This window comes from Penicillium solitum (assembly GCF_028829755.1).
Source record: "Penicillium solitum strain IBT 25940 chromosome Unknown utg000008l_segment0_segment0, whole genome shotgun sequence".
Classification (NCBI taxonomy): Eukaryota; Fungi; Ascomycota; class Eurotiomycetes; order Eurotiales; family Aspergillaceae; genus Penicillium; species Penicillium solitum.
This window is the reverse complement of record NW_027072127.1, coordinates 744,061-771,482: the sequence shown is the minus strand read 5'-3', so window position 1 is coordinate 771,482 and position 27,422 is coordinate 744,061. Positions and strand designations below refer to the sequence as shown.

General features: G+C 50.2%; 7 protein-coding genes across 7 annotated transcripts; 5 read left to right on the top strand and 2 right to left on the bottom strand.

The window, feature by feature from the left end:
• Positions 1-3,939: 3,939 nt before the first annotated feature.
• N7455_009556 (uncharacterized protein) lies at positions 3,940-4,482 on the top strand (the record flags this gene model as incomplete). Its single annotated transcript, XM_065606233.1, is given in 2 exon segments — positions 3,940-4,188; positions 4,207-4,482. 2 exon segments carry the CDS (start codon positions 3,940-3,942, stop codon positions 4,480-4,482), a joined length of 525 nt encoding a protein of 174 aa, XP_065460196.1.
• A 529-nt stretch (positions 4,483-5,011) lies between these two features.
• amdX (putative C2H2 transcription factor (AmdX)) lies at positions 5,012-8,638 on the top strand (the record flags this gene model as incomplete). The annotated part of the gene is made up of 3 exons (XM_040954668.2): positions 5,012-5,105; positions 5,160-8,489; positions 8,553-8,638. 3 exons carry the CDS (start codon positions 5,012-5,014, stop codon positions 8,636-8,638), a joined length of 3,510 nt encoding a protein of 1,169 aa, XP_040814853.2.
• A 1,079-nt stretch (positions 8,639-9,717) lies between these two features.
• Positions 9,718-12,108, top strand: N7455_009554 (uncharacterized protein; the record flags this gene model as incomplete). The annotated part of the gene is made up of 1 exon (XM_040954540.2): positions 9,718-12,108. One exon carries the CDS (start codon positions 9,718-9,720, stop codon positions 12,106-12,108), a length of 2,391 nt encoding a protein of 796 aa, XP_040814813.2.
• A 382-nt stretch (positions 12,109-12,490) lies between these two features.
• On the top strand, positions 12,491-15,792 carry N7455_009553 (tethering complex subunit PEP5; the record flags this gene model as incomplete). Its single annotated transcript, XM_065606232.1, has 9 exons — positions 12,491-12,505; positions 12,557-12,625; positions 12,683-12,976; positions 13,035-13,667; positions 13,717-13,950; positions 14,002-14,337; positions 14,390-14,896; positions 14,947-15,345; positions 15,415-15,792. 9 exons carry the CDS (start codon positions 12,491-12,493, stop codon positions 15,790-15,792), a joined length of 2,865 nt encoding a protein of 954 aa, XP_065460195.1.
• Positions 15,793-16,471: 679 nt separating this feature from the next.
• On the bottom strand, positions 16,472-19,768 carry N7455_009552 (Na+/H+ antiporter Nha1; the record flags this gene model as incomplete). Its single annotated transcript, XM_040954735.2, has 1 exon — positions 16,472-19,768. One exon carries the CDS (start codon positions 19,766-19,768, stop codon positions 16,472-16,474), a length of 3,297 nt encoding a protein of 1,098 aa, XP_040814980.2.
• A 1,391-nt stretch (positions 19,769-21,159) lies between these two features.
• mvp1 (sorting nexin Mvp1) lies at positions 21,160-23,594 on the bottom strand (the record flags this gene model as incomplete). Its single annotated transcript, XM_040954593.2, has 5 exons — positions 21,160-21,369; positions 21,429-22,022; positions 22,081-22,223; positions 22,276-23,028; positions 23,105-23,594. The coding sequence occupies 5 exons, from the start codon at positions 23,592-23,594 to the stop codon at positions 21,160-21,162; spliced, it is 2,190 nt and encodes a 729-aa protein (XP_040814908.2).
• A 939-nt stretch (positions 23,595-24,533) lies between these two features.
• N7455_009550 (L-glutamate gamma-semialdehyde dehydrogenase) lies at positions 24,534-26,364 on the top strand (the record flags this gene model as incomplete). Its single annotated transcript, XM_040954587.2, has 3 exons — positions 24,534-24,656; positions 24,714-24,821; positions 24,880-26,364. The coding sequence occupies 3 exons, from the start codon at positions 24,534-24,536 to the stop codon at positions 26,362-26,364; spliced, it is 1,716 nt and encodes a 571-aa protein (XP_040814954.2).
• Between the last annotated feature and the right edge of the window lie 1,058 nt (positions 26,365-27,422).

Here is a 27,422-nt window from a genome sequence, read left to right as displayed (position 1 = left end):
GTCTAGTCCACATCCTATCTTGCTACAACGTGCCATATAATGTTACATTTGATGCACATCAATGTACATCGGTGTACATCGGACTGGGTACTCCGTACACTCCGTACTAAATAATACTAAATATAAACATTCTTCATGTCTGATCTTAGCGCTGGATAAACTCCAGTACTCGCCCCAAATGCTTCTCATTTCCTTGATGAAAAAGCACTGTTCCTGGGTAGGTCCGAACACGCTGATGCAGCTGTACAATTGGCAGCTCTCATTCTGGATGATCCGACCTTATACCCACACTAAACCTTGATCATCCACGCAGGGACTTGGCCCATCCAGTCAGATTGTAAGCTTGAGCGCCTGTCCATGCGTTGGGAAATCCTTTCCCGACTATTACTACAACATACTGCATAATAGCTGTTGCGATCTGCATCCGATGTAGTATTGGTACTCCGTACGGAGTACTAGCCGGAGATACATATAACGCTAGCACGGAGCACAATATACAAACTCGTCCACTTTGATAGCTGTACTCCGTAAGGTGTTATTTGTTATCGCTAATATAGACAATAGTCATAACAATGATATCTGGAATAATAGTCCCGTATCAGCGTGTTATCGGGCGCTATGTTATTCAGGCACACGGCCGAGAACTGCACGGACAAGAATATGTAATTGCCGCTTGTATTATTCTCCATGGGAGCTTGCGGGAGCTCCACTAGTCTCCGTATCCGCTATCCACTATACTGCTATGGATTATTATTGCATGGATGGCGATTGCATGTTTCAAATTAATATGTGGTTGGCCAGTTGATCGTGTGCGACGTTCAACGCCTTTGGTCATGATCGGCATAATTTTTGGTAAATTGCCGTTATTTAGGCCTTGAATCCTCTCTCAATGCCGCCGGCGCTGATCATCCGTGATGTGGTGCTGTCACCCCACGTCCTTTTGCCGCTCGATCTCGAATGACAACAGGGAATAGTTGGATTAGTGCCTTTTTAATTTATATTTTTGGTTTTAACTAATTAAGATGCACATGAAAAGTTACAAATATGACATCTGTATTAACGGTTTCATTGTGGACCTATAATGACGCAGGTGAGCGAATTCAGAGCCTCAGGAGATTGAACGAAGTCACGTAGAAGGCAAGTGATCAACATGGTACACCAGTATGTATTCTTCTTCAGGCTAATCTGATTACATCGAAATTAATCGGGAAGGGAATCTACGATTCCTACTCTGTGCACTGTTAAGGTCTGAGCGAGTGACGGCACCTTATCTCAGTTGGTATAATATAGTGTACATGTATGTATTCTTCACAGATAATAAACGACACACTCGGGTAGTGATACCCGGTAAGAACAAAAACAAAAACAAAAAAGCACGGCGTAAAGTCCGATCAGGGGGGTATAAACTCCGCCATCCCGCGTTGATGACAGCACTGGCCACTATCCCCGTGACGCGCAGGGCTAGGATGTGGGCGCTTCGGAGAATTTATGGGGATATTTTGATAGACATTGCCTGAGATGGTGTTTCATCGTCTGTAATTTATTGTCTTGAATATTACTGCGTAAAAACATGGCGGGTTGGAAAAGGCGTACATCAATATACACCTATCTTGATATGTAACTACTTAACATGCATCGCATAGAGATCACCCGCGAAGCGCGGTTACGCAATAACGTTTGATGGACTCGGCGCTCGATGTATGGCTAGCGTCCATCCAGGGATGTCCCTGTTGGCTGGTATACAGTGTACTGTCTAGTCTAGTGCTTAGGTGTACAGTATCATTGCATGATTGGGGTCAGTGGCGTCTGCCCCTGAGGTGCTGGTGCCCAAGCTTATGACAAAGCGATGACTTCTTCAATGTGTTGGGCCTGCATCAGGAGATTGGTCGGAGCTGGCGGATGTTAGGGTAAGGCAGTTTCCTTCGCTTGAATTTCGTCTATTTCGTCTATTTAGGCTAGATCGTATTCATGAACGGCCTTGGATTGCGTAACATCGTATTGGCTGTTCAACACCGGTGGACTGTGTTTAGGGTTGAGTGTTGTACGATGCTTCAAATCCCTAGGTGAGACATGTCTTTGCTAGAACCAAATCGCCTTGGTTCATTTCAGGCTTTGGGGGCATACTCGGTATACTCGGTGGCTCCCGGAAATATCGGATGTCTTGCTCATTAATACGGCAATTATATTGATATGGGTAAAGTGCCGATTTATCTGAGCGTGCATGGACGCATGCAGATGATTAGAAATAGGTGGGATGCCTGAGGTATGCCAATGCTCTTAACTAAAGGGAAACTCAAACCCTTGAATTGCAGCTTATTTACCCATCCATCTGAGGGATTGTCCAGTGCCATCCTAACAGCCGGATCAACCCCAGCATCAACACAGCTTAGAGAAAGCTCACTGCGTCAAAGCTGGGAAGGGTGGCTTGCGGCACTGCTGTTTCATTTGTCGCTCGACCACCCCCCTTGACTCATCTCGGGTCACCTGCAGCCTCCTTAGACTCGCTCTAGTGTGCTAGTTTGACTAGTGCATTGTCAAGTCCGGGGGATTCTGCAAAGGAGATGTCCGTGCGACCGACTTACGAATCTACATTCTACTCCAGTACTCCAGACATCGGAGAGACTTTGGGAAAGTTAACGAAGGAGCGTGTATTGCCGTGTGACCGCTTTCCTCTTTGTCTGCATTGAAGTCAATGTAGTATTGGAAGGATCCGAAGGCTGTGTCAGCACCGAAATAATGGATCACCACCTGGGCATAAACCCCAGATCACCGATCCGATGGTCGGCTGCATGCCCAATGGGCTAGGAGTATCCATCCTTCGTTCCGTGCGACCCAAACTCAAAAACGGCGTGGCACAACGTGTGCAGTGAGTCCCGAGGTCCGTACAGCGACGGGATGGGGATTCTAGAAAACGCTCGAGGGGCAGATTCCGGGGAAAGCAAATTAATCTGGGGGAGCCAAGAACCCAAAAAAAGGAAAAAAAAAGGAAAAAAAGAAAAAGGGCATCCCCATGAACTTCCTCAAATTACATAACCTCGCCACTTTAGACCATGTACAAGAAGGAACCGGAGGATATCCCTTGCCGGCACATCCAATTGTAGAACAGCATGTTCTATTTCGTATGTTCTGAGGTTGGGAAATCCCCCACACGAACCCTTTTTTTTGACTCTCTCCCCCACAAAAATGGCGCATGGCCTATTCTTTTGCGGATCTTTCCGCTAAATCATTCCCGGACACTCCGCCCCCGGGATTCTTGGAATTTGGTTTTCCTACATTAATGGGAGCCTTGAAAAGGGTTTAAAATGAAAATAAAAATAAAAAGATAAACCTGTCACGAGGTCCTCCATAGTACATAGTACATATTATATCGTATATTAGTATATTACCATTATTATAAACGTGTATGGGCTTGTTATTCTCTGTAACTCTCGGGCCCACTCCGATACTTCCAAGGCTTAGAGAATATGAAATACGGAGTAGTAAATCATTTATTAATTATTAAAATGATATCCACCTGAGCAACAATTTGGTTAGTGCAGCCGCGTATTCTTTACATACGAGTACGAAGTGCCTCAATATACACCCAGTTCAATCATAAGTTTATTCGATTCAATTAATATAACCCCAAATTCCTGAATTCTTTTCTGAAACAAAATGAAAAAAAAAAAAACATTCTTCAATTGCATTCCACAAGGGTATCAACTAGTCCATGGATGTTTCAAAAGAATAAAATACCTAAAATGACACAATACTAGTGAAATCTGGCGTTACGCCGCTAATCCCAAGGGGGCAACTACGTGGAGACCAATGAGTCTCGTTGATAACCAGAGCCAGAGCTAGGAACTGGTGGGCGTCCAGTAGAACGTGCGTGTCTCTAAGATTTAGTCTATGCCGCATTCGGTATCATCCTAGTTAATCGTGGGGACATCATTGGCAGGCATGGGCAGCCCGTGTGTCTGGGATCCACTCTCTGCGCTCTGTATCGGTACCGTCTGCTGGCTTGTCTGTCGCTCATCTGCTGTCTGGTTGTCTGGGCCTGACATGGCCCTGGTTGGTAGTTGCCTCGTATGTACCTTCGGTGTACCTTTGCCCTCGGACCCTCTTATCGTGGGTACCTCCACAGTACTTTCCACTTACTTTCCCGGTTCCTCTCTACCCGCCACTACTGCCACTACCCCAACGGTGTATGTAAGTACCCTGACCCAGGTACCTCGCTCTGCTGTAGAACGACTCAATACTCCAACCTTCGGAGGCAATTTCGAACTTCCCAACTACTTCACCTCTCCTATCATCCTCTTCCTTTCACCAACTTCGCTTCCCCAGTGTGGTTGTGGTTTCTCTTGCTTATCGACAATTGCCTATCTACACTCCATCGGTTATCTCCGGCTTATCCAACTCCCTCCAACTTGCGAGATCAATTCCCTCAATGGATGCCCGAGTTTAAAGCATACAAAGTCACTTGCTCTAGCTCTGCTAGTCTGATGTGAGTGATCGGAACGTGCTATGCCCAAGCATCATCCATGTTAGTCCGGTTCGCTGATGTCTCCGACCCTCCCAACAGACGTCAACCCTAGGCTCCCATACCCCCCCATACCGGTCTCAGGTCCCCATATCCTGCGCTTAATCGAAACCCTTTCAACCCGTCTTTCCAGGCACACAGCGAATTCTTCGACAGGCCGACTGTAAATTCATCTCTCTTATTGGTGGGTCCCGTTCATCTATCTTACGGCAAGGTTCCTGATAGACTGCCTCGGTACCTTGGGTCGTGATAGCACCCTCTACGCATCATATGAGACAAATGCTGACTTGATGTCATTTGGATGGAACAGTCGTTGATGCCGCACATTGTACAAATTTGAAACATCAAATACCGTGCAGACGCGATCTTCAGTCAATCATAAGATTGACGCAACCTCTCTTCTTCAGCAATTTCCCGCACGTCGCAAACTCCCTCCCACCTCCGAGACCAGTAGTCAACACTCTGGTCTGTGAGGAGTTTCTGAAGACTAGAATGCTATTGGATGGTATGGTCGGACAAGATCGGGACCATAGCCCAAAAGTGCTGGACCTCGCCAGTATCCACGAAATTCCGGGAAATATGCCTGGTGAGTTTGGCTGAGACAATTCCCTGTGTGCAATTCTTACCCATATATCTGTAGCCCCAAAGGACTCCAAGAAGCAGACCGACCTAAACGGTCAAACGGGTGCCAATGGCAACATTCCGCCCCCTAAAACAGACAAGCCTCGGCCCCACGTCTGCACCACCTGCGGTCGCTCGTTCGCGCGATTGGAGCACCTCAAGCGCCATGAGCGCTCACACACAAAGGAAAAGCCATTCGAGTGTCCGGACTGCGCCCGGTGCTTCGCTCGGCGCGATCTGCTTCTGCGACACCAGCAGAAGCTACACATGACCACCACGCCGTCTTCTCGACCGAGAAACGGTCGCCGTGAAAGCACCGGCGCCGCACCCGGTGCTAACCGGGTTCGCAAGAACTCCATTGCCAATAGTTCAGCTTCTTCGATGCGCCCGAGGGCCAATACAATAGGCCATGTTGATGGGGCGGCGTTGGGTATCCCTGGTGCGGGTAATCCGTCATCTGCGCCCACTCAATCGGGTCACGCATACCACCCTAGCCTTAGTTCTTCAGTTGGCTCAAGCATGGATTATAGAGGATTTGGGTCTGGACACCCTTCGATGAACGGCCTTTCGAAGATCGAAACTTCCGGACTTCCTATGGATATGTCCGGAGGACTTCGGACCGCTCCCGTGTATGGGAGCTTTGATACGGGCATCGATGGCATGCTGATGGGTCACGGTAGCACCATCAACCCGGCGCAATTACATTTCGCAGGATCCCCACAAGGCTTTAACGATTCGCCCTCGTCTCCTTTCGGTCACTACCACAATGGACTTCCACCCTCTGCGGATCCGATGATGGATGAAGAGATGCACTTTGACTGGATGAACGGGTTTGACACAGGTGTGGTTCTGGGAAATGGCAACGACTCGGTTATTGACGAGTCCTCGCCATCGGCAATGAGCACGGGTAGCCAGAGCGGAATCAGCGAGGCCATGCTCGATGGCCCGAATCGCATTCCCATCTCCAACGGTTGGCACAACCCGTTCCCCGCTCACCACCCGGCCAACCAGTTCGCGATCGATTTTTCCCCGACGACGTTGAATGATCTGGGGATCCCCCCGGAGACAGTATCGCCTAAGTCTCTAATGGCCCAGAATCCGTTTTCTGAGACGTATGCCACCCCTCCATCTATGACCTCGGTCGGCCAGCCCATCATGGGAGGACATTCGCAGAGTATGTTTTCCTCTCTGGCAACAAACGGAGAATCTCCTAATCCTCTCAACGTTCCTTTCCCGAATAGTGCCCTACGAAATGAACATTCACCACTCTCAACGGATACATTTACAGACTCCACACGACAGGCTCTACTAGCGAGCATGTCGACCCCCACTGGCTTCAATCATCGCAAGTATTCCCAACCAGCAAGTGGACATCTAAACACTCGCGAGTTGTTCGCCCGCTCGACTGGCTTCAACAGCTCCGGTCAACTGCCGAGCACCTCGGACTTGCAGCGCTACATCTCGGCCTACATCACCTACTTCCACCCTCACATCCCGTTTCTCCATATCCCCACCCTCAATTTCCAAGCTCCCCAATACACGAACAACCTACGCACACCAAGTGGACACCTCAATCTTAGCTCGACCGGCGTCGCTGGAGGCGGGGGTTGTCTAATCCTCTCCATGGCGGCTATCGGTGCACTCTACGAATACGAATCTGCCGCCTCCAAGGATCTCTTCGACGCCGCGAAAAAGATGATCCAGTTGTACCTCGAAGAACGACGAAAGGCCGACATGTCTGCAGCCCTCAATCGTTCAAATTCCTCCCGCGATAGCTCCGTACACAACACTCCGCTTTGGCTGGTACAGGCAATGCTCTTGAACGTGATATACGGCCACACCTGCGGTGACAAGACATCTGCAGACATTGCTAGCACGCACTGTGCTGCCTTGGTCAGCCTAGCACGCGCAGCCGAATTAACACACCACCTGGATCCTAAGAACCTGCCGCAAGATCATCTCACCGCTGGTGACAACGGCAATGATTCTCCTGGTGACTCGGAAAACTGGATGTCTTCGTCATTTAGTCAACCGAAAGAGCGCCGAGATTGGCTGAATTGGAAAGTTGTAGAGGAGCGGAAACGTACCCTCTACGCTATCTTTGTTCTTTCCAGCTTTCTCGTCTCTGCCTATAACCATGCGCCTGCACTCACAAATTCGGAAATTCGCCTTGACCTTCCCTGTGAAGAGAATCTCTGGGCGGCCGAATCACCCCAGGCGTGGAAGCAGATGGGCGGTCAAACAGCCTCGAAGAAGACACTGTCATTTTCTGCTGCTTTGACGTCTCTTCTGACTGCCAGTCAACGGGAGCAGAGTCAATCGGCAAACCTGTTTTACAACTCCGACGATCTATCTAATTCGGAAAACCGCCCTAGTACTTTCGGCTGCTTGGTACTCATCTACTCGCTCCACAACTATATATGGGAAACCCGCCAAAGGCACATGGGCCGCCAATGGACCGCCCAGGAGACTGATGCTATGCAATCCCACATCGAGCCCGCTCTACGGGCATGGCAAGCGGCATGGGCTAGCAACCCTGTCCACAGCCTAGAGCGACCGAATCCGTTCGGGGCTGGACCTCTGTCTGCAGACAGCATCCCCCTTCTAGATTTGGCCTATGTTCGTTTATTCGTCAACCTAGGCCGATGCAAAGAGGCATTCTGGCAACGCGATTGGAATGGCATGGCGGATGAGCTCGCACGCGGCACTGAGATATTCCAGCACCCAGATGCTGCAATAAACGACGTGGTCGATCCGTCTCTCACTGGTCACATTGACACGAGACGAGACTCCATAGCCGATCTAGGAGTATCAGATCTAGCCATCTCCAAGACACCGACGCAAGAGGAGCCCATGCAGACTCTGGCCAACATGTACAAGATCGGGCAATCTAAGCGTGAAAAGCACCTGCGCAAGGCAGCGTTCTACGCAGCGGATTCCATCTCTATGTCGGATCGTCTTGGTAACACCTTTGCCGAGTTTTCGTCGCGCGAACTACCCATCCAGTCCGCGTTGTGTGCTTTCGATTGTGCACAGGTGCTAGCGGAGTGGATCACCACTGTTCAAGAACGGGTGGGCCCCTACCTTGGTATCCTAGGCCGCGACGATGTCGACTTGACTCAAGTACCCGGAGTCATGCTGTTAGAAGACGAGGATTGCAAGCTGGTCGATAAGATCAAGGACATCCTGGGGAGTATTGAGATGAAAATGCAGCGCCAGTTCCAAAATGGCAATTCCATTTCCCCGCTGAGTGTCGTGCAACGGCTACCCAGTCTTGTGGAAGGAGGATACGGATGTAAAATATTGATTGCGACAGCCAGTATCTTGGAACGAGCTGCTGTCTGGCCAGGTTAGTTTCAGCAATCCCCCAATTCTCTACAAACCAGAACAACTCTCTAACATCCACCCACAGTGATGAAACTGATGGCCCGCTCTCTGGAAGCCCAAGCCATGCGAATGAAGGAGCGTACCGAGCACTCCGTGATGATGACCCCTTAATGACCCCCTACTACTTTGTTTGAATGTCCACTGTTTGATCCATTTCTATTTCCCCCATCTCTCCAACTCCTGCTTCCCATTTGCGCGCGCCCATGTATCATGAATAAACAATCCAAGGCAACCCCATCCCGTCGAAGCATGTGTATCTGGACCAAACCCGCACCCGTTCCCTCCTGCCCTCTTGCAATATGCGCACCGCCTTTGATACCCTGCTCTGAGACTTCGATTATCTGTGCCATAGACAAATTGCCTGCTCATGTCATGTCATCTTTTCCCGCTTGCTAGCGTTCTTGTTTTGTTTCTATCCCCCCGACTAGTGTCCTTGCTGCCGCGTGATGATTGAAGTGGAGTGTGGCCATGGTCTCGTTTCTTTTCATCTCGACTTGTTGGTTTTGGTCGAGGGTGATATTTCATTTTTTTCTTTGCCTGTGGTGTTTGATTATCCAGAGTTTTACTTCGTGTGAATATGATTTACCTTTTCTTAAAGTACTGTTGTTATAGTAGTATGTAGGTTGCTAGGCCGTCATCTATATATGCATATCACAGCAGCTATATGTGCCACATGATGTCGTGATCAAAACTGCTGTACTTGTATGCAGTAGAATTCATTGCTTAGGACAATTTAAGCTATTTTTGGCGTGGTTTTTTTGGTAGTCATTTTAGATATATTCTCCCCCTTCTCAACTTTCCTAGATAGATGGCCGACAAAGACGTGAAAGTACTTAAATGTGTAGACAATGTTCAATACATAACTTTGTAGCACTCACTCTATATCGTCCCTAGGGTTCTGCCCAGATGGGGGGGGGGGGGGGGGATATAGATGATGACATAATATTTCCCCACTGTCGTGGGTCTGGAGGTTGCTGGGGCATCAAACGCGTTAAGTGGTTTTCGCGTTAGGCACTCATCTCTGGCAGATACAACTGCCTGGTGTCAATTGCATATGGCCTAACTCTGCGCCGGAAATGAATACAACCTCCAAGCATCCGCCCAAAATCCCTCCATCGCAGTGTCCGACTGCCTCGGCTTCTCCACTCAACAATTAATCTCCGCTCAGCTCAGCTCGAAACTCAACCCCAATGCCCTACCCGCGGCCCGTCTCCCCGGTCTCCCTCGAAACATGCATGCCTTCACTCTCCGAGCTGGACTCGGATGACCTCCTTGCCTCGGATGAGGAGCTGGATGATGCTGCCCGAGCTGCGAAGCGCCAGCGGGTTGAGAAGTTGGCGGAGTCTTATCTGCAGGGCAAGCCATTGTTGATTCTCTCTGCGTCGCTGCGGGGTCCGTTCAATGATGGATGGACCAATCCGTGGAAGAAGAATAGGACACGCGGGGCCGGCGCACCAGTGAGGGCTCGTCAGAAAAATGTCCCGGAGCCGGTGGTCCAGGAGACTGATTTGCGGGCTCCGAAATACCGGGAGGGTCTATCGGTTAGCAGTCGTCGCCCGGAGATCCCTGCGACATCTTGGAACTCCCCTAGGACTTCGGCGCAAGCTGGAAACCGTTCTTCGCCCTCGAAATCGCCGCGGAGACAATCCAAGGAACCAACCCCGCGCCCGGGACATGGCGGACAAAATGGAGCACCGCGGCGGTCTCCCACCAAATCGAAGGAACCGCCGTCGTCGGCAGTGGAAGATCAATCAATAATGCCGCCTAGGACGGCGGACTGGCTGAAGAAGGATCGGAAACTTATGAACTTCACCAAGTTCGAACCGCCAAGCTCGCCATCCATATCCGTGGCTTCTCGTCAGTCAGATAAAGCTCGTAGACCGATGCCTCGCTCTGTTCAAGTCCAGGTCCCTCAGACGCCGGGGTCACCAACAAAATTCCATCCTGTCAAAACTGTCCCAGCGAAGACAGCTCGTGCAAACTCGAACGGGCACCTGTCCCCACGGTCGACTCAATCGGCTACCTCTAATTCACCCAAGGTCCCTGCCGTTCCCAAATTATCACCATTCCAGCAATATCAACGATCTCATTTGTCACAGGAAGCGTCTCTCCGAATCGTCAATTCTTCCTCTCAGCTGCCGAGGTTTGAATATCGGAGGTGGCTCCGTGAACATTCGAGTCAGCAGGAGAAGACTTCTCCTATGCAAGATGAAAGTATCCTGCAAGAAGAGACATTTTTGCAGGAGGACAGCCCTCTGAAAGAAAAGTCTGCAGTCGATCCCGCACCCGCTAGACCTAGTCCCGCTAAGGATCAAGCATTGGATCCTGCTGAGCCTGAATCTGAGCCTGAACCCTCCGCCCCTGAAGAAATAGCAGTTCACAACGAGGACTCTATAAAGAAAGATACGAGCCACAAGACTTTGTCGAAAGAAACCAGGTTCGCAGACGAGGAAGATGTCATAGAAAACAACGTTGCGGCGGATCAGGTTGCAGGAGAAGATGTCCCGGGGGAAGCTGTCGCTGAGGGAGAGGCCACAGCGGAAGATACATCGACATTCCAAAACACTGATGTCTCTGGACCAACCGAGCAGGAAACCTACGATGATCTCCCTTCCGCCCAACAAGTGCCAGCACCTTTGGGAGTCTCAGACCGGGTAACGTCATTGCACTCGACGGCTTTGCCAAGAGGAGATTCAAGACAAGACTCACCTCCAAGCCCCGATACCCAGCTTTCGACCCAGGCTGCCCTTTTGCATGCCCAGAAGTCTTTTCAAGACGACTTGGACTGTCCGGAATATTATAATCAACATACGCCGGATCCGGACCGAGCTGTGCATTCACCCAATGCTTCACTTCACTCAGCAAATGTCACTCCATTCTACCGTCTAGAAGAGTCAATTCGACGTGATCTAGAGCGACGTTCCAGATCCATGAATAAGGATGGAGTGCAAGCAATGAGCACACAATTCATGCTCGATGCAGCTACACCTTTCAATTTCAGTACGGAGCAAGCTGGTCAAGATCGGAGTGTTAAACCTACGAACAGAAATATGACGCAAGCAATGAATACGCAGTTCATGCTCGATGCAGCTACACCCTATGCTTTCAGCACAGAGAAGAGGCAGCGTTCATCCCGGCCAGACTCAGGTTCACCTACAACAAGAAACCCCAAGAGAAAAAGGACGACCAATATCGGAAGTCCCTCCCCTTCTACTAGGAGTCAATCAACATCCCTCGACAACGAATATCATACCGCGGAATCCCAATCAGGGGATGATGAAGAAAGTCCACAGCCAGTGGCCCAACAGTTGGATTATCAACCAACTTACCAATCTGCAACTGAGGCTGCATCCTTGCCCCTCACCCTAAGCGAATCGATGCCAACAACAGATCAGGATGGACAAGGTGTGCGTCAGGGAATGGAGAGTTTTAATCTCAGTCAGGCAATTGCAGATGCTGGTAGTTGGCTGCAACAAAGTTTTGATTTCATGAAGGATAGCGGTCGACCGAGTCAGAATCCCAAAGCGATTCCTACTTCTGACGCGCAACCTTCCCCTTTGAACATGGAGCTATCTCAATAACGAGAGTTCCTTGATGCCGTTATGACTACAATTTTCACTTCTTGTTCTTTCCATCTTTGTATCTTACCATCATGCGTAGCGTGGTGAAAGCTTCACTTGGTAGCGAAGTTATTTCAGGCTCTCATAGCCGTAGCATATATGGGTACATTTTATTTTAGCAATACATATTGGTTATGGTGACTTCATGCTTAGTTACATATGTAGACCCGTAAAAAAGGCTACAAATCACACTAGAGACGAACAATCATTTGAAGCGCAAAGTAGAAAAGAACGTCGTTCTGGCAGCCATAGATCGACGTCAGGAACCAAGTGGCCCGAGCGCCAGCGGGGAGAGCTCCGAACCGCATCGTCACCTTCACATCTCAATCAATGGCGAGCCGAGATGGCGCTGACATCAGTAAGAAGCCGAAATTCCCTCCTAATAGATTGTAGCTGACAGAAGCAACAGTGGAAAGCATTCAACTTCATCGACGTATCGCCGGTGAAGCTACCAGAGGACAGCTCCTCAATCTTCAATGTAAGGCCCCGACTTTCCACTGCTCCAGCCCACCCTGTATCTAACAGTCACCTCTAGAGTGACCTCTCGAGTATCTGCACCGGCTCCGCGAACCTCTTCGTCGGCACTACCGATGGCTTCGTCCACATCGTCTCCTCGGCCTTCCGCGTCGTGCGGTCGTTCAAGGCCCACGATACCGGCTCCATTACGCACATGCGACAGATAAACAATACCGCTCTACTAGTAACCGTCGCAGAGGATCTCTCCAACGAACCAGTTTTGAAGGTCTGGGCGCTAGATACGGAGAAGAAAGATGGTGGCCCGCGGTGTCTGTCAACGGTCTCCGTGCAAAATGCCAGGAGACAGTTCCCGGTGCGTTTACATCTGAAGCGAGAACAGGCGAGGCCAATACTTACTTACGGTGATATAGATATCGGCTTTCGCAGCCGTGGACGACCTCTCACAGGTAGCAGTGGGTTTCGCGAACGGATCCGTGACGATCATCCGAGGCGACCTGATCCACGACCGAGGCGCGCGACAACGGATCGTATTCGAGTCCGAGGAACCGATTACCGGACTCGAAACGCAAACTGGCGCCATAACAACCCTCTACATTTCAACAACAAGCCGCATTTTGACATTGGTCATCGCCGGCCGAGGACAGGGCCAGCCTGCGCGCGTCCTGGAAGATACAGGCTGCGGCTTGGGCTGCATGACTCTGGATAAAGAGAGTGGGGATGTTCTCATTGCCCGGGAGGAGGCGATCTTTACCTACGGTCCGCGGGGTCGTGGTGCGAGCTATGCGTTCGAGGGCCCGAAGACGTCTATTGATGCTTTTCGTGACTATGTGGCTCTTGTCTGTCCGCCCAAGGCTGGGACTAACAAGTCGGATCCGCTAAGGAAGTACACTGCTAGTCCGGCTGAGGATATATTTGGCACGACCACGTTCACTCTGCTTGACACTGATCTTAAGTTTATCGCGCATAGCGAAGCGCTAGTGTCACCCATGAAACGGATATTCATGGAATGGGGCGACTTGTTTCTTCTCACTACAGATGGCAAGGTATGTGAGTGCTATAATATTGTGGTGGTCTTTCTTTAACCCGTTGTAGGTCTTCCGCTATCGGGAAAAGACCCTCCAGCAAAAGCTGGAAATTTTATATGAGCGCAATCTCTACATCCTCGCTATTAATCTTGCGCAGAAGATTGGGATTGATCCGCTACAGCAGAATGCCATCTACCGCAAGTATGGTGACTTTTTGTACCAGCGGGGCGACTATGATACTGCTATGCAGCAGTATCTCCGGGCCATTGATAATACTGAACCTTCTCAGGTCATTCGAAAGGTCAGCAAGGATCGGGATTTGGCATTGTTCTCTTACTAACTGTTACTGCAGTACCTGGACACCCAACGTATTCACAACCTGATTGAGTATCTTGAAGAGCTACACGATCATGGCCGTGCCACAGTGGATCACACAACGCTTCTTTTGAACTGCTACGCAAAGCTCAAAGACACAAGCAAGCTAGACTCATTTATCAAAGCTCCTGGTGAGCTGAAATTCGATCTTGAAACTGCCATTGCAATGTGCCGCCAAGGTGGATACTATGAGCAAGCAGCCTATCTTGCAACAAAGCATGGAGAGAATGACATGGTCGTGGATATCCTAATCGAAGACTCTAAGAAGTACGCAGAGGCAGTAGAATACATTTGGCGGTTGGATCCGGAAGTGGTATGTCTCAACTACGCAGCGTCATTGTGGGAAGCAAACTAATCAATGCCAGGCCTATCACAATTTGATGAAGTACGCTCGGGTATTGTTGACACACTGCCCTGAGCGGACAGCAGAGCTGTTCAAGGTTTACTATTCTGGCCAGTACCGACCACGCACGGAGGTAGAACAGCCAGAAGAGCCCCAAGAGCAGACGACAAGCACAGTACAAAGTCTTGCTGCTCTTCTTCCTTTGCGGTATATGAATGTTGGCACCGGTACACAAGCTTCGGCTGAAATCCCCGAGCCAGCGACTAATCAAGACAAAGTTGAAGATGCTCCGCCAGATTATGACATTCCCAAACCGCGAACAGCCTTCTCTGCATTTGTGGACCATCCCAAGGAGTTCATTGATTTCCTGGAGACTTTGGTGCAGCAGCCAGACTTGAAGCAGGACGCCAAAGTTGATCTTTTCACGACACTGTTTGAGATGTACCTGGACACGGCAAATGGGAAGAAGGATGCAGGCGAAAGACAGGAATGGGAGACAAAAGCCAAGAAACTAATCGAAGGGAAAGACGTGAGTAATCCCATCGCCCATATATCACCTCTTATATCTAACCCACCTAGATCCCGATCTCCACATCCAACGTGCTTCTCCTCTCCGACCTTTCGAATTTCAGGGAAGGATCCACCCTCGTCCGCGAGCAAGAAGGTCTCCGCCTCGACATTTTCCGTTCATTCACTTCAGCAAAAGATACACAAGGCGCCATCAAAGCGCTACGCCGATACGGGCCCGACGAGCCCCAACTCTACGTCGACGCATTGACATACTTCGCCTCGAGCCCGAAAATCCTCGAAGAAGCCGGCGACGAGCTAGACACAGTCCTACAGCGCATCAACCAAGACGGCCTCCTCTCCCCATTGCAGGTGATCCAGGCGCTCAGCAACAACGCAGTAGTAACAATGGGCCGCGTGAAGAAGTACCTTAGCGACAACATCGACCGTGAACGCAAAGAAATCACCACCGTAAGCCCCCTCAACACCCACCCATTCCTATTCGGTGAATATCAAAACTAACCCAACTTCCATCTCCAGAACCGCCGCCTCATCACAAGCTACAAATCTGAAACAGAAACCAAACAACAAGAACTAGACCACCTAACCACCCAACCAGTAGTCTTCCAATCCCGCCGCTGCCAATCCTGCGGCGGAACCCTCGACCTGCCCACAGTCCACTTCCTCTGCAGACACTCTTTCCACGAGCGTTGTCTGAACAACCTCGACGACGACGCGCAGTGTCCCGTCTGCGCCCCGACCAATGCGACTCTGCGCGCTATCCGGCAACGACAGGTTGATTCCGCGGATCAGCATGATTTGTTCAAGGGGGAGTTGTCTCGCTCGCGGGATCGGTTTGGAGTTGTAAGTGAGTTCTTCGGAAGGGGTATTATGAGGCCGCAGAGTACTATGGAGTAAGATGGGTTGAATGGGATTGGATTGCACTTAGTTTAGATATGCTTTTTTTTTCTTGTCTTGGGCTTGTTTTATATGGAGCTGGTTTTATTCGTTTGATACCTCGATCTTTGTCAATTAGATCAAGTTGTTTCTCTTACTGTAGTACTAGTAGGGTTCTAAGGTTAGAAGCAGTTCTTTGCATGTATCTATAGTTGCTCCCAACGTTCAAAGTTTACCACGCGCTGTAGGTGTTTACGATATAATGACCACTTGGAAGGAAGCACATTGAAAAGACAAGCGTTATGTCCATATAAAGAATGCATTGTATAATTAAACTCGCTTCGCTCTAGCAAATAAAAGCAGCGAGCCAACAAAAAAGGAATCATATAAACTCGATAAAAATGAGCAAGTCGATCATGGTGATCAAGCAAGGTCATTACATGCAAGAGCAGTTAATATGCACAGCGGATGAGATAAGAAAATACATGAATATAGTCGAAGCAAAAGGGTTGAAGCAATAGAACTGGGGTAAATACATTTTCAGTATTGATTCAAGACTTTGGAGGAATGCGATGGTTCCTCTTCTGTATTGCCGGGGACGACTATTCGAGACGGAGAATGGGATAAACAATCCGAGTCAAGACCTTTCTATCCAATTGACTCCTTGAGATAGCGAGACGGCTTTATTGAACAAACTCGCTTAAAGCTCACGTCCCTTCTCGCCTCCCCATGAAACACGTGGGATGTGTCGAGAGGCAGACTGGGAGCCGGAGCCGGAGCCGGAGCCGGATCCAGATCCAGATGGAGAAGACTGGTCAGATGGCTTGTGTGTTTCGGGGATCTCGTTCTTGCCCGTAGTCTGGCTCGAGTTACCGTTCTCATTATCCTCAACGTCCGAGTCTTCCTCCAGGATCGCATTATCATCCGTCTCCGAGCCATCATCGTTCTCAGACCCGTCACCTTCAACACCCAGGGCGGCCAGACGACGGCGACGCTCGGCTGGGGTCTCGCCTGTGTCGTCGTCAACCTGGCGCGGGGGCGCGGTCAAACCAGCGGCTTGACGGAGACGCGAAGGTGGGATACGCTCTGTACCATCGTCGTCGGAATCGCGGCGAGGCCGGTCTCGCATACGGGGTGGTGCGGGGCTGAGGTTGTTGCGGCGTTCTTGGGCGGCGGAAGTACCGCCGCCACGTGAGAACTTCGCCAATGAGGCAGCCACGTTAGGGGAACCGTGATGGTCGCCAGACTCGTCGTCAGTAACGTCGCTATCGGTGATGGACTCGGAATCCAGAGCTTCGGTGTCTTCTTCGGGGATGGTGCTGGCGCCAGTGGCAGCGGCGACGGCGGCGGCAGAAAGGCGGCGCTCTTCCTTTTGCTCGGCCTTTACTTCTTCCTTGGCTTCGTGCTGGGCCCTTTCTTGAACCGGTGCTGGTGCATCGGTTTGTTGCACTAGATCCCGACGGCCTTTGGCGTCAAGACCCTTCATCTGCTCGAAGAATTCCTGCTTGTTCATACGTCGGCCCTTGTGGCCAATGCCTTGAGAGGCGATTTGGGGGTCCTGGGCCAAAGTGAATCGAATGCCGTCATCGGCGGTCCAGTCGTCGTCCTTCCTCTTTCCTTGGGCAGCCTGGGAGGATTCGCCTTCTTCCTCCATTCCGAACCAGGTACCCATGCGAGTCAGACCACGGCGAACAGGTGCTTCACCAGGGACGGTGGGCTCCTTCGGGGCCTTATCGCCCTTTTCGGCCTTCTTGCCGCCGGGAAGGGTATATTTCTTGATAACCTCACCATCCTCATCCTCAACAATAATAGTATTGCCGAATTGGTACGCATGAGCTGAACGAGGTTTGGCCTTTGCTGAATCGGCCTTCGGGGGCTTTTCTTTCTTCTCGCCCTTCTCCGGCTGTTCTGTAGCCCGATCCTTTCCAAGTCCAGTCCAGTTGGTCCACTTCTTAAGAGTCTTTCCGTATGACGTACCAGCCTTCTCCTCAACAGACTGTTTGAGCTCCTGTCCCTCGGTCTTTGTGTGGGGTTGACTCTCAGACGCTGCGAATTCTCCTGATTTATCATTTTCCAGACGCTTGCGTTGCGCTTCAATGTGCGCAACCTTCTCTTCCGGGGACATATGAGAGGTGTCCTCGGTCGTGAGAACATTGCCCTCTTCATCCTCGATGATCATGTTGTGGCCCTCTTGATAGACCTCTATCTCTGGCTCACGGCCGAAGCGATCACGCTCAGCATGAGGTGGAGAAGCTCCGCGCTCAACCTGATCGCGCTCTTCGAGTTCTTTCTTTTCTGTGTCGGGCTCAGTCTCATCCTCAGTTCGCCGAGGAGCGGGCATAATAGCAGACTGGCTAATTGGGCCTCCGCCACCAGCAGCACGCTTACGGCGACGTCTCCGCAAGGGCTTACGACGAGAAGACTCGAGACTTTGTGACTCACTATCCGCCTCCTCGTCGCGTTGCCGGCGGAGGAAGTTGCCAGGCATACCGATAGGCGGTAAGGTACCGGGAGGATACGCAGGAAGCTTTTCGTCCGATGAGGCATCCGTATCCTCCGCCTTGCGGAAGGACATGGAGCCCTTGGCGATTGACTGCACACGAGGAAGACGGTTCATCCATGAAGGGCCATCCTCGTTGGCCTGTGTGTAGGATAGTGTGATAGTCAAGGTGTTGATGCGTTTACCCAGAGTGAAGACTGCGATAGACGAGCCATGGACCAAAATGGACGTAATGACCATGAATGTAGTGATGGGCCAAATGAGCCTAACAACATAGTAATTGCTGGTTCCTGGCAACGGAAGCTCGTCTTCAGGTGATGGTTGTGTGGTGTCATGCTCCAGCTCCGCTCGAGCGAGAATGGCAGCGAAAATGGCACCGACACCGATAGGACCGAAATGCCCTGCGAATAAAGCTTCTCGCCAGGTTTTCACGTCCGGTATTATCGGCTTGAGCATTAGCATGATGGGAATACGTCGGAAGAATAGGACCAATAACGCAATCACCACCAGCCGCCAAGGGGTAAGGCCGAGCTCGGGGGAGTTGTAGTCCTCCCAGGGAATGATGGATCCGAAATAGACAAAGTATGCCAAGTTGAGAAGAAGATCGATAACGTTGGAGACATGAGATTCCTCTGTCTTCTCCGTAAACCAACCATCGTTACTGAACCCAACACCACAAGCGAATCCAATCAGCAAGTCATCCATGCCCAGTAAAGCACCTGAGCCAGCACAAAAGACAGCCAACACGAAGTAGAACACCAGGAAACTCTCACGATCGATCAATCCCTTGCGCTCAGCCAACTTGATCGCATGGCGAGCAGCGTAGCCGATGGTGAAGCCGAAAATAGCACCCAAAATACACTCGTACAGAACGGTGATACAGAACCAGTTCAGCCACACCTCGCCGACTTGAGGACGATAGTGATAGATGTAGAAGGACAGATAGATGAATGGGAAAGCCATGCCGTCGTTACACCCGGACTCCGCAGACAGCAAGTCACGCAAATGCTTGGGGACACGCTTGGCGAACTTTCCCTTACCAACGACAGACGACGCCAAGACAGGATCGGTAGCCGTGACACATGCAGCACACACTAGAGCCTCTAGCCAGTTCAGGGGGGGTACCAGCCACCAGATAAACAAACTGGAAATCAGCCAACCCCATGTCATGACGGGGATCAGCAGCAAGGAAACAGACTTCCAATGCCGTTCCATGTAGGCCTTGGGTAACTCGACGCCGACGGCGAAACATTGCACGACCAGGACAATTCGTGAGCACTCGAGGGTGATCTTATCGATATTTCCCCATTCGTGCGGATTGAACAAATTGGCCGCATGGGGGCCGAAAATGATACCACAGAGCGTGGCTACGGTGGCTTCACCGATGTACAGCTTCTCCTTGACGAACAAGGAGCACAGCATGAACAGGCCTGTAAAACCTCCTAGGATCATGTAAGCCAAATGCGGCTTATCGATGTCCAGATGATCCCATGCCATGGTGAAGATGGCGGTGATTTAACACCAATTGTATTATCCGGGAACTTTTGTAGGATTCCGTCCCGAGCTTCGTACCGCGACGAGCAATTTACCGGATGAATTCCGCCCTCGAACTTCGTTGGTCCGCGTAGCTCTTCATGCCTTGGTGAATCGGTGATTGGAAAGCCAACTTGCCGAGCCTTGTAGGGCTGAATGGGGTTTCGTGATCGATGCGCACGCCCGACAGGTTTGGAGGTGGGCGATGGTGCAGATTCTGCGGGGCGCAGACTGTGGCCAAGATCTTGGGGATGCCACGGGGGATGTGGAGGCGAGGCTAAGAGTTGAGAGAAAAAAAGAACTCAGGCTTGGCCCCAGGGGAGTCAGGCACAGATTTGGATTGGAAGGGGGAGAAGAGAGAAAGGGAGAAAAAACTTGGACAAGAGCGAAATCCGGGCAGAGTCTTGGAAGCTCTTGGCCAAGCAGAGGAAAGCGAGTGAACGAGTGCTTGGGAGATTTGCCCAGAGCGAAGTATTCTTGGAAACGGCGGGATTCGTCAGCCGAGACTTTCGAGACCCACGTTGGAAGCGGAATTGGTCTTGGCTAGCGGAGGAGGACGTGCGCCAATAGATTAGGATGTTGATGGAGAGGAAATGATTATGATTATAGAGAGAGAGAGAAAGGGAAAAGATACATCAGAAGAAAAAGAGTCTATATCAAATGAAGCGCATACCGCAGGTGCCTCTCTCTCATTTCAGTTGCAGGCGTTGTAATATCCCGGTTCTGTATGGTAATGGTACTGTAATCTAAGATCGGCCAGCCCTGTCAGGCGCCAAGGCCGAAATCAGACGGATCATCTGGATTTCTTGGGTCAGTGGCGTCTCCGGGCGTACGATAGGTGTTGTAGTGGGGAATCGGTGCACCTTTTAATATTTATGTACGGATACGGACTTTATACATGTACGGAATATACAGTACATATGTAGTAATTTACACTGCATAATATCTGCTTAGGTATGTATGCTGGTATGCAGGACTCTACCTTGGTACCCCTTTCCTTATGTGCAGTATACATATCCTGGAACATTAGAACCCAAAATACAATCAATAACTTGAATTGGGAGTTTTGTAAAAAGCGAAACGAACAGTATCAGACGAATTGCAAACTTTCAGGGGAATTTGATGCGGAGAACCCAACATCGTAAAACATGCATACATGCATACGAAGTATTTCCGGGGAAATATGGAGAGAAGAGGAAAAAAATAGAAAAAAAAAGCAAAGATTCCATGCACAATGCGCATCCCGCGCACCCCGCGCGTACCCTCAAAAAGGATGGCTTGAAGATTTTCAAGTCCACTGCTGGCTATGTACGATGGATGGATGTACGACCTGGGTGACGAGGCCCAATGCTGCCTTACAAGCCCGTCGGCATCCTCTCAACTTCATCGCTCAAGCCACGCCAGTTGTCCGCCTGCAGTTCAGAGTACTTCACACGCTCCTGGCTCCAATCCTGATGCAGGCGGCTGATGTGATACTGGCTCTGCTGGAAGTGGACGAGTTCGTCACGGATGCATTCCGTGATGAAGACACCCCGAGCGTGCTGTTGTACAATGGATTCTTTGTCCTAGTAGACAATCAAATTAGTACGCTTGTAAGTGGGCGCCATTGAAATACATAGCTCACCTTGAAAATAGAATCCTCAACCTTCTCAATCTCTCCGGGCTTTACTGTGCCCGAGGGACGGGCACGTAGGTCCTGCAGCTTGTGCTCACTGGTCTCAATGCGCCGTTCCAACTGGGCAATGTTGTTCCGTGCATACCGATCTCGTCGATCGAACATTTCACGCACACTGACCAAGCAATCACGTTGCCGCTTTAGATCTTCTAGAACCCCCTCGGTCCACGCTCGGGCTTCGTCCTCCAGTAGACTTTGGCTGGCAGAGAGATGCCGAGCGGTAGCTGTGATACCTGCATTAAGGGACGGAATGTCATTGGTGTCCACTGCATATGTATCTTTGGTGACTTCCGTCAGGGACTGCAGGGCGAGTGAGAACCGGAGGTGGTCAGCAGCCAGACCATCGTTACGCTTAGCCAATCGCTCAAGCAAAGTGCAAAGATTAATATAGATTTCCGCAGAACGCTTGACACCGCTGCGAACGGTTTCAAAGGTTTCGTCAAGGGTAGGGGGTAAGGAGTCTTCAAGATCTGGTGGGAGGACACGGCCAACAAACTCGTCTTGCACTGATATTGTGGCTTGTTTTCGCCACACCGAGAGTTCCTGTTTTTACAGTTATTGTCTGCTTCGAGAATACCCAAAATCCCAAAGGGAAGCTTACTGTTGGAACTGTCAAGAACATGATCACAAGCTGCTCTTGGCCAAGAACGGGATGGCGAACGAGGGCGTTGGTGAATCGAACAAGTCCGTGCCGGCGCTTTTCGAGGAAGGAGGATGAATCCGCTGAAAGGTGAGTGCCATTGACTTCATAATTGTGAGTAAGCGATTAGGTGCGCTAAACCAGCGTTGTGCATACCTGAAACCCGCTTGGGGGGAAGAAGAGGCAATTGCCGGAAAGGAAATCGCTTTTGGAGGCAGTCCAATAGCCAGACAAAATCGCTATAACGCCGAATAACCGTGCTACCTCTCCGTGCAGACTTCACCTCATAATTTCGGTGTTGGAACATAAATAAGCCTTCTTTCTCAGGGAGCAACGCGACAGTCACGGTCTCCTCTACCTGTGGGTTTGTTGGTCGACCGAGACCAAGGGACCGACGCCGTGGTGCAATAGTGCTGGGCTCATCCACTGCAGGACCAAAGCCACCTAGCGCCGGAGGCACTGTGCCCCCAAAGCTGCTTTCATCACTCGGACCCGCTCCACTGAAGTTATTGTTCCCCCATCCAGACCCAGAACTGCTAGGCGACGCAGTCTCCGTCTGGCCATTGAAATGATCCCGTTGAACTACACTGTTTTGTGTGGTGTCTTCAATCGCCTTGCTAGACCATGCATTTGTTGTGGACCTCACACTACCGAATCCATTCAATGGACGCGGTTCGGCGCCTCCTGTCTCATGGTTGTGACCGCGGTGTAATTCTGGACTGCCCCATGGGTCTGACTCCAATCCGCCCAATGATGTCCGTCGCAACCTTTGCGATTGTTCAGAGCTGGGAGTTTGGAAGGGAGGAGGCTGGGAAGGGGGCGTAGCAGGTTGTTGGTATGGTTGTTCAGAGCTCGCGTCGTCGGTCGTTCGTAGCCGGTCGAGGTAGGCAGCCTTTGGTTGGGGTAATTCTGCATTGACTCCGCGTTAGAGGGATTATCCCGAATAATAAATAAAGAAATACGAAAGCGCGCAAGGTCAACTCACTTTTGCGGCGGTCGTCCACTGCATCAAAGGAGAGGTCCTCGCCTTCTTGCGCTAGGCCGACTAGTGCCAACAGCACATTGAACTCGCCACGGCCGAGTCCGCTAAAGCTTTCATGATCACCAGAAGCAACAAGGTTTAGGATTTTGCTTTGGTCGGTTGCAGTGAGCCCGCCGCTTGAAAGGATCTCCCGAACAGAGGTCAACCCAATGCCGGAGCCAACCCTGTCACCGCTGTTCAGAATCAGGTCGTATGCGTCGATATAGCTCTCAGGCACATCTGTATTGGGAAGCAAGGTTCGAGCCAGATCGCGCCGGGCAGTTCTCTTGGCTGTATTATTTTGGGCGTTCCAAGGAGAGGAGTTGTCGTCGCCGTCGTCATCGGCGAACAGCGAAGAGCCGCCCGTAGCCGGTTCGTCGGCAAAGAGCGAGGATTTGAATCTGGCAGGATCACCCGCAGAGGGATCCTCTGGAGATGTGCCGAATAAGGACATCAGGAAACCGACGGGGTGGTGTTTGCGCCGGGAGAGCTGTCGGGAGGGTCAGGTGTGGAGGTGGTGGCAATGACGATGTTGACGATCAAGCGGAGCTCCCGAGGGGGGCTGGTCGCACGAATATACGGGCACCGCTCTCCACCTCAATAAAACAGCCCTGGAGACACTTCGATTGTCAAAAAGATGAGATGCAATAGGGAATCCAGTGACAATTCAAGTTCAAGGAGGAGAGAGAGATAACAAGCTCCAATGTCACTGGTACCGCGCCCAACCGGGTTAGTCAGGCCAAGCCGGTTGTACCAGCTACAACCCTCTTACCTCAAGGCTGCATGTATATACATTACGAAGGTTGAATTTGTTGGAATTGATTCTGCTTGTTTACGATTATTGTCATTGTCGTCTCATTCAAATAAGAATGTGTGCTAGCAATTATCATCTGGTGATATATTTAAGGCTATGAATGGCGTTATCGGAGATCAAGATCACTCCAGCACTATGGGCTAATATGGGGAGTATATCGGATATTTCTCTTGAACTTACACATTTCAATAGTCTCTGGACTTCTGAGTTAAATCTTGCTCAAAAAGCTTGGCCAAAAAAAGAGAACTGGGTCTCTATGATATTGCGGAGCTCGCAGAGAATGCCGATACTTCTATATCCCAAAGACATACCTCTGCCGGAGTGACTTGGGGTCGGTCTCTCTTATCAAACATCGAGCTTCGAACATCGAACATCGGATGGCTGCTCCGGTATTGGAGATAGACATTCCCCGTCGCTGTTGTACAGATCGACTCCCCGCTCGGAGGGACCTCCCGATGGTTAGTATACCTAGCTCATGCATGAATATTATATTTAACAGCTTATCTGCCGGGGTGTTGGAAAAATGTTCTTCATTTAACATTGACCGAAATCTACATATCTTTGTTTCTTTTTCACAATATGCGTCCTATTACCCTTACTCGAGGAGCAAGGCTCAATTGCCTCAAGCCTCGCGCCCTAAATGGATCTTCAAGGCGATACCTGACTATGCTAAGCCCTCCCAAGTTTGAAAATGAAAAGATGGTGAGTGATACCAAAGTATCCATGAATATAATTGGACTTTAACTAACGACAAATCAGCTCAACTATGCCAAAGGCTCTCCAGAAAGAGCCGAATTGACCAAGACTATCAAGAAACTCAAGGGACAATTCCCTTTCACGATTCCTATCACTATTAATGGCTCAGAGGTATGTAGTCAGAATAACCACTACCAATTAAGGACATCCCACTGACACGTCTTTGTAGGTTACCACGAAAGAATCCCGCTCCCAACCAAATCCCTCAAAGCATAGCGAGATTGTCGCAAACTACGCCTCTGCCACCCCAGAGCAAGTCAATGCATCTATCGATGCAGCCCTCAATGCAAAGCCCGCCTGGGAAGCTACCCCCTTCGAAGACCGTGCCGCCATCTTCCTTCGAGCCTCCGAACTCATCACTGGCAAATATCGTTCAGAAATCGTTGCAGCCACAATGCTTGGCCAAGGAAAGAACATCTGGCAAGCCGAGATTGATGCCCCTGCCGAGACGGCCGATTTCTTCCGCCACTACATTCAAGAGGCGTGGGCGTTGTACTCCCAGCAACCTAGAGTCCACCTCGATGGAAACTGGAACAAGATGGAGTACCGCCCGCTTGAGGGTTTCACATACGCCATTGCTCCCTTTAACTTCACTGCACTCGGCGCAACGCTTATTGGACCTGCTGCATTGCTTGGCAATGTCGTTATCTGGAAGCCTTCGGACTCAGCACTTCATGCTAGCTGGCTGCTTCATCAAATTTTGCTTGAAGCCGGCTTGCCTAAGGATGTTGTCCAGTTTTTGCCCGGTGATGCTGAGCAAATCACCAACACTATTCTTAAGAGACCCGAGTTTGGAGCCCTGACATTCATTGGCGCCACTGCTACGTTCAAGGGCATTCAGAAGAAGATCGGCGATGGCATTGGCGCCGGTATTTATAACTCCTACCCTCGAGTGGTCGGCGAGACCGGTGGTAAGAACTGGGGTGTCGTCCACCCATCCGCAGATGTGAAGAGCGCGGCTTTGAACACCATTCGAGCAGCATTCGAATATCAGGGCCAGAAGTGTTCTGCCAACTCGCGTGTTTATGTTGCGGAGTCTGTTTGGCCCGAGTTCAAAAAGGTCCTGGCAGAAGAGACCGCGGCTCTCAAGGTGGGAGATGTCGAAGACTATGCCAATTTCATCAACCCGGTTATTCACGAGCGTTCATTTGACAAGCTCAACAAGTTCATCGAGGAAGCAAAGAACGACTCGGAGCTGGACCTTATCGTTGGCGGAAAGGCTTCTAAAGCAGAAGGCTATTACGTGCACCCCACCGTCTATCAGACCTCCAACCCTCACCACAAAATTTTGTCTGAGGAGCTGTTTGGACCCATTCTTGGCATCTACGTTTACCCAGATGCTGAATGGGAGCAAACGCTGAAGCTGGTTGACAAAACCTCTCGCTACGCATTGACTGGAAGTATCTTCGCCAAGGATCCCTATGTCAGCCGCCAGGCGCAGACTATTCTCAAGCACGCTGCTGGCATGCTCTATTTGAATACAAAGTGCACCGGCTCGACTGTGGCTCAGCAGCCGTTTGGTGGTAGCCGTGACTCGGGTACAAACGACAAGACCGGCACTATGGCGCACCTGCAGCGTTTTGTTAGCACTCGCACAATCAAGGAAGAGTTTGTTCCTCTAGAGAAGGTCACATATCCTTCGAACGAAGTTTAAGAAAGGAAAATCTAAATATAACTTATCATCTTCGAATATAAATTGAGTTTCTATATCTCGAATGAGCAACTAAATTGACGCTAATGTAGTAACTATCAGAACAGCGCAGATGTGGAACTGGATTTGCTCTTATTGCTCCTATGTATATAGGAACAAATCCATAGGGATATATGTATGATTTACTATATGACATTGAGACTCACCTTTTGCGAGGTCTCTAACGACGACGTAGAAATTGGATAATTTAATATGATATTACAGACTTGACATTTAAGATAATACTTCAATATGGTTTGTGTTCTTTTTTAGGTCCTTTTTCCTTCTCCCGTATCGTAGTAAGGGTAAATATCTTCCAATACCATACTAACAGGGATTGGAATTCCCGGGCTGTGTCCTGAGGCGTGAGAGAAACCATTGATATCACCAGATAGCATTGAAGATTAATGGAACCTAATCACCGACGCAAAAGATATATGAGCGCCTCGTAACACTGAAAGTTAATCAGTTTATCACAAGACTGTCACTGACCAACCCCACCTAGGCAGGTCTATCTATGAAACGTAATGCAAATGAACATTACAACCTGGAACCAAGCCAGTGCTGGAAATTGAGCAATGATAACGTACGGATCTGCCATGCTAGGCCATTAAATGATAGCACAAAGCCCCGTGGAAGCAACGATGAGTTGGCATCGCGGGACAGGATTCCTGGCCTGGGAACCCCTCCCTCTGTCGGAGGACGGCTCCGATGGAAGACCGGCTGACTATCGGTGACGGACAGTTAGGTAGGTGGTAGCGGTCTGATAAAGTAATACAGAGAGTAGAAGAAGTGTTTGCTTCAAATAGTATTCCATGACCTGAGTTCAATGAAAGATATTGCAATCCTGAACTTTTTCTTATAAAACACAAGTGCGGCTTTAGACTCGTCTATTTGCATCCTTGATTTAAATCAACATGATACCTCGTTCTACTTCTATGAGGACCCCTCATGGTTTCTCAGTTCGAATTTCACCGACCTTAGGTTGTCGACTTCATTCGACAAAATCCCACTTCCATGAT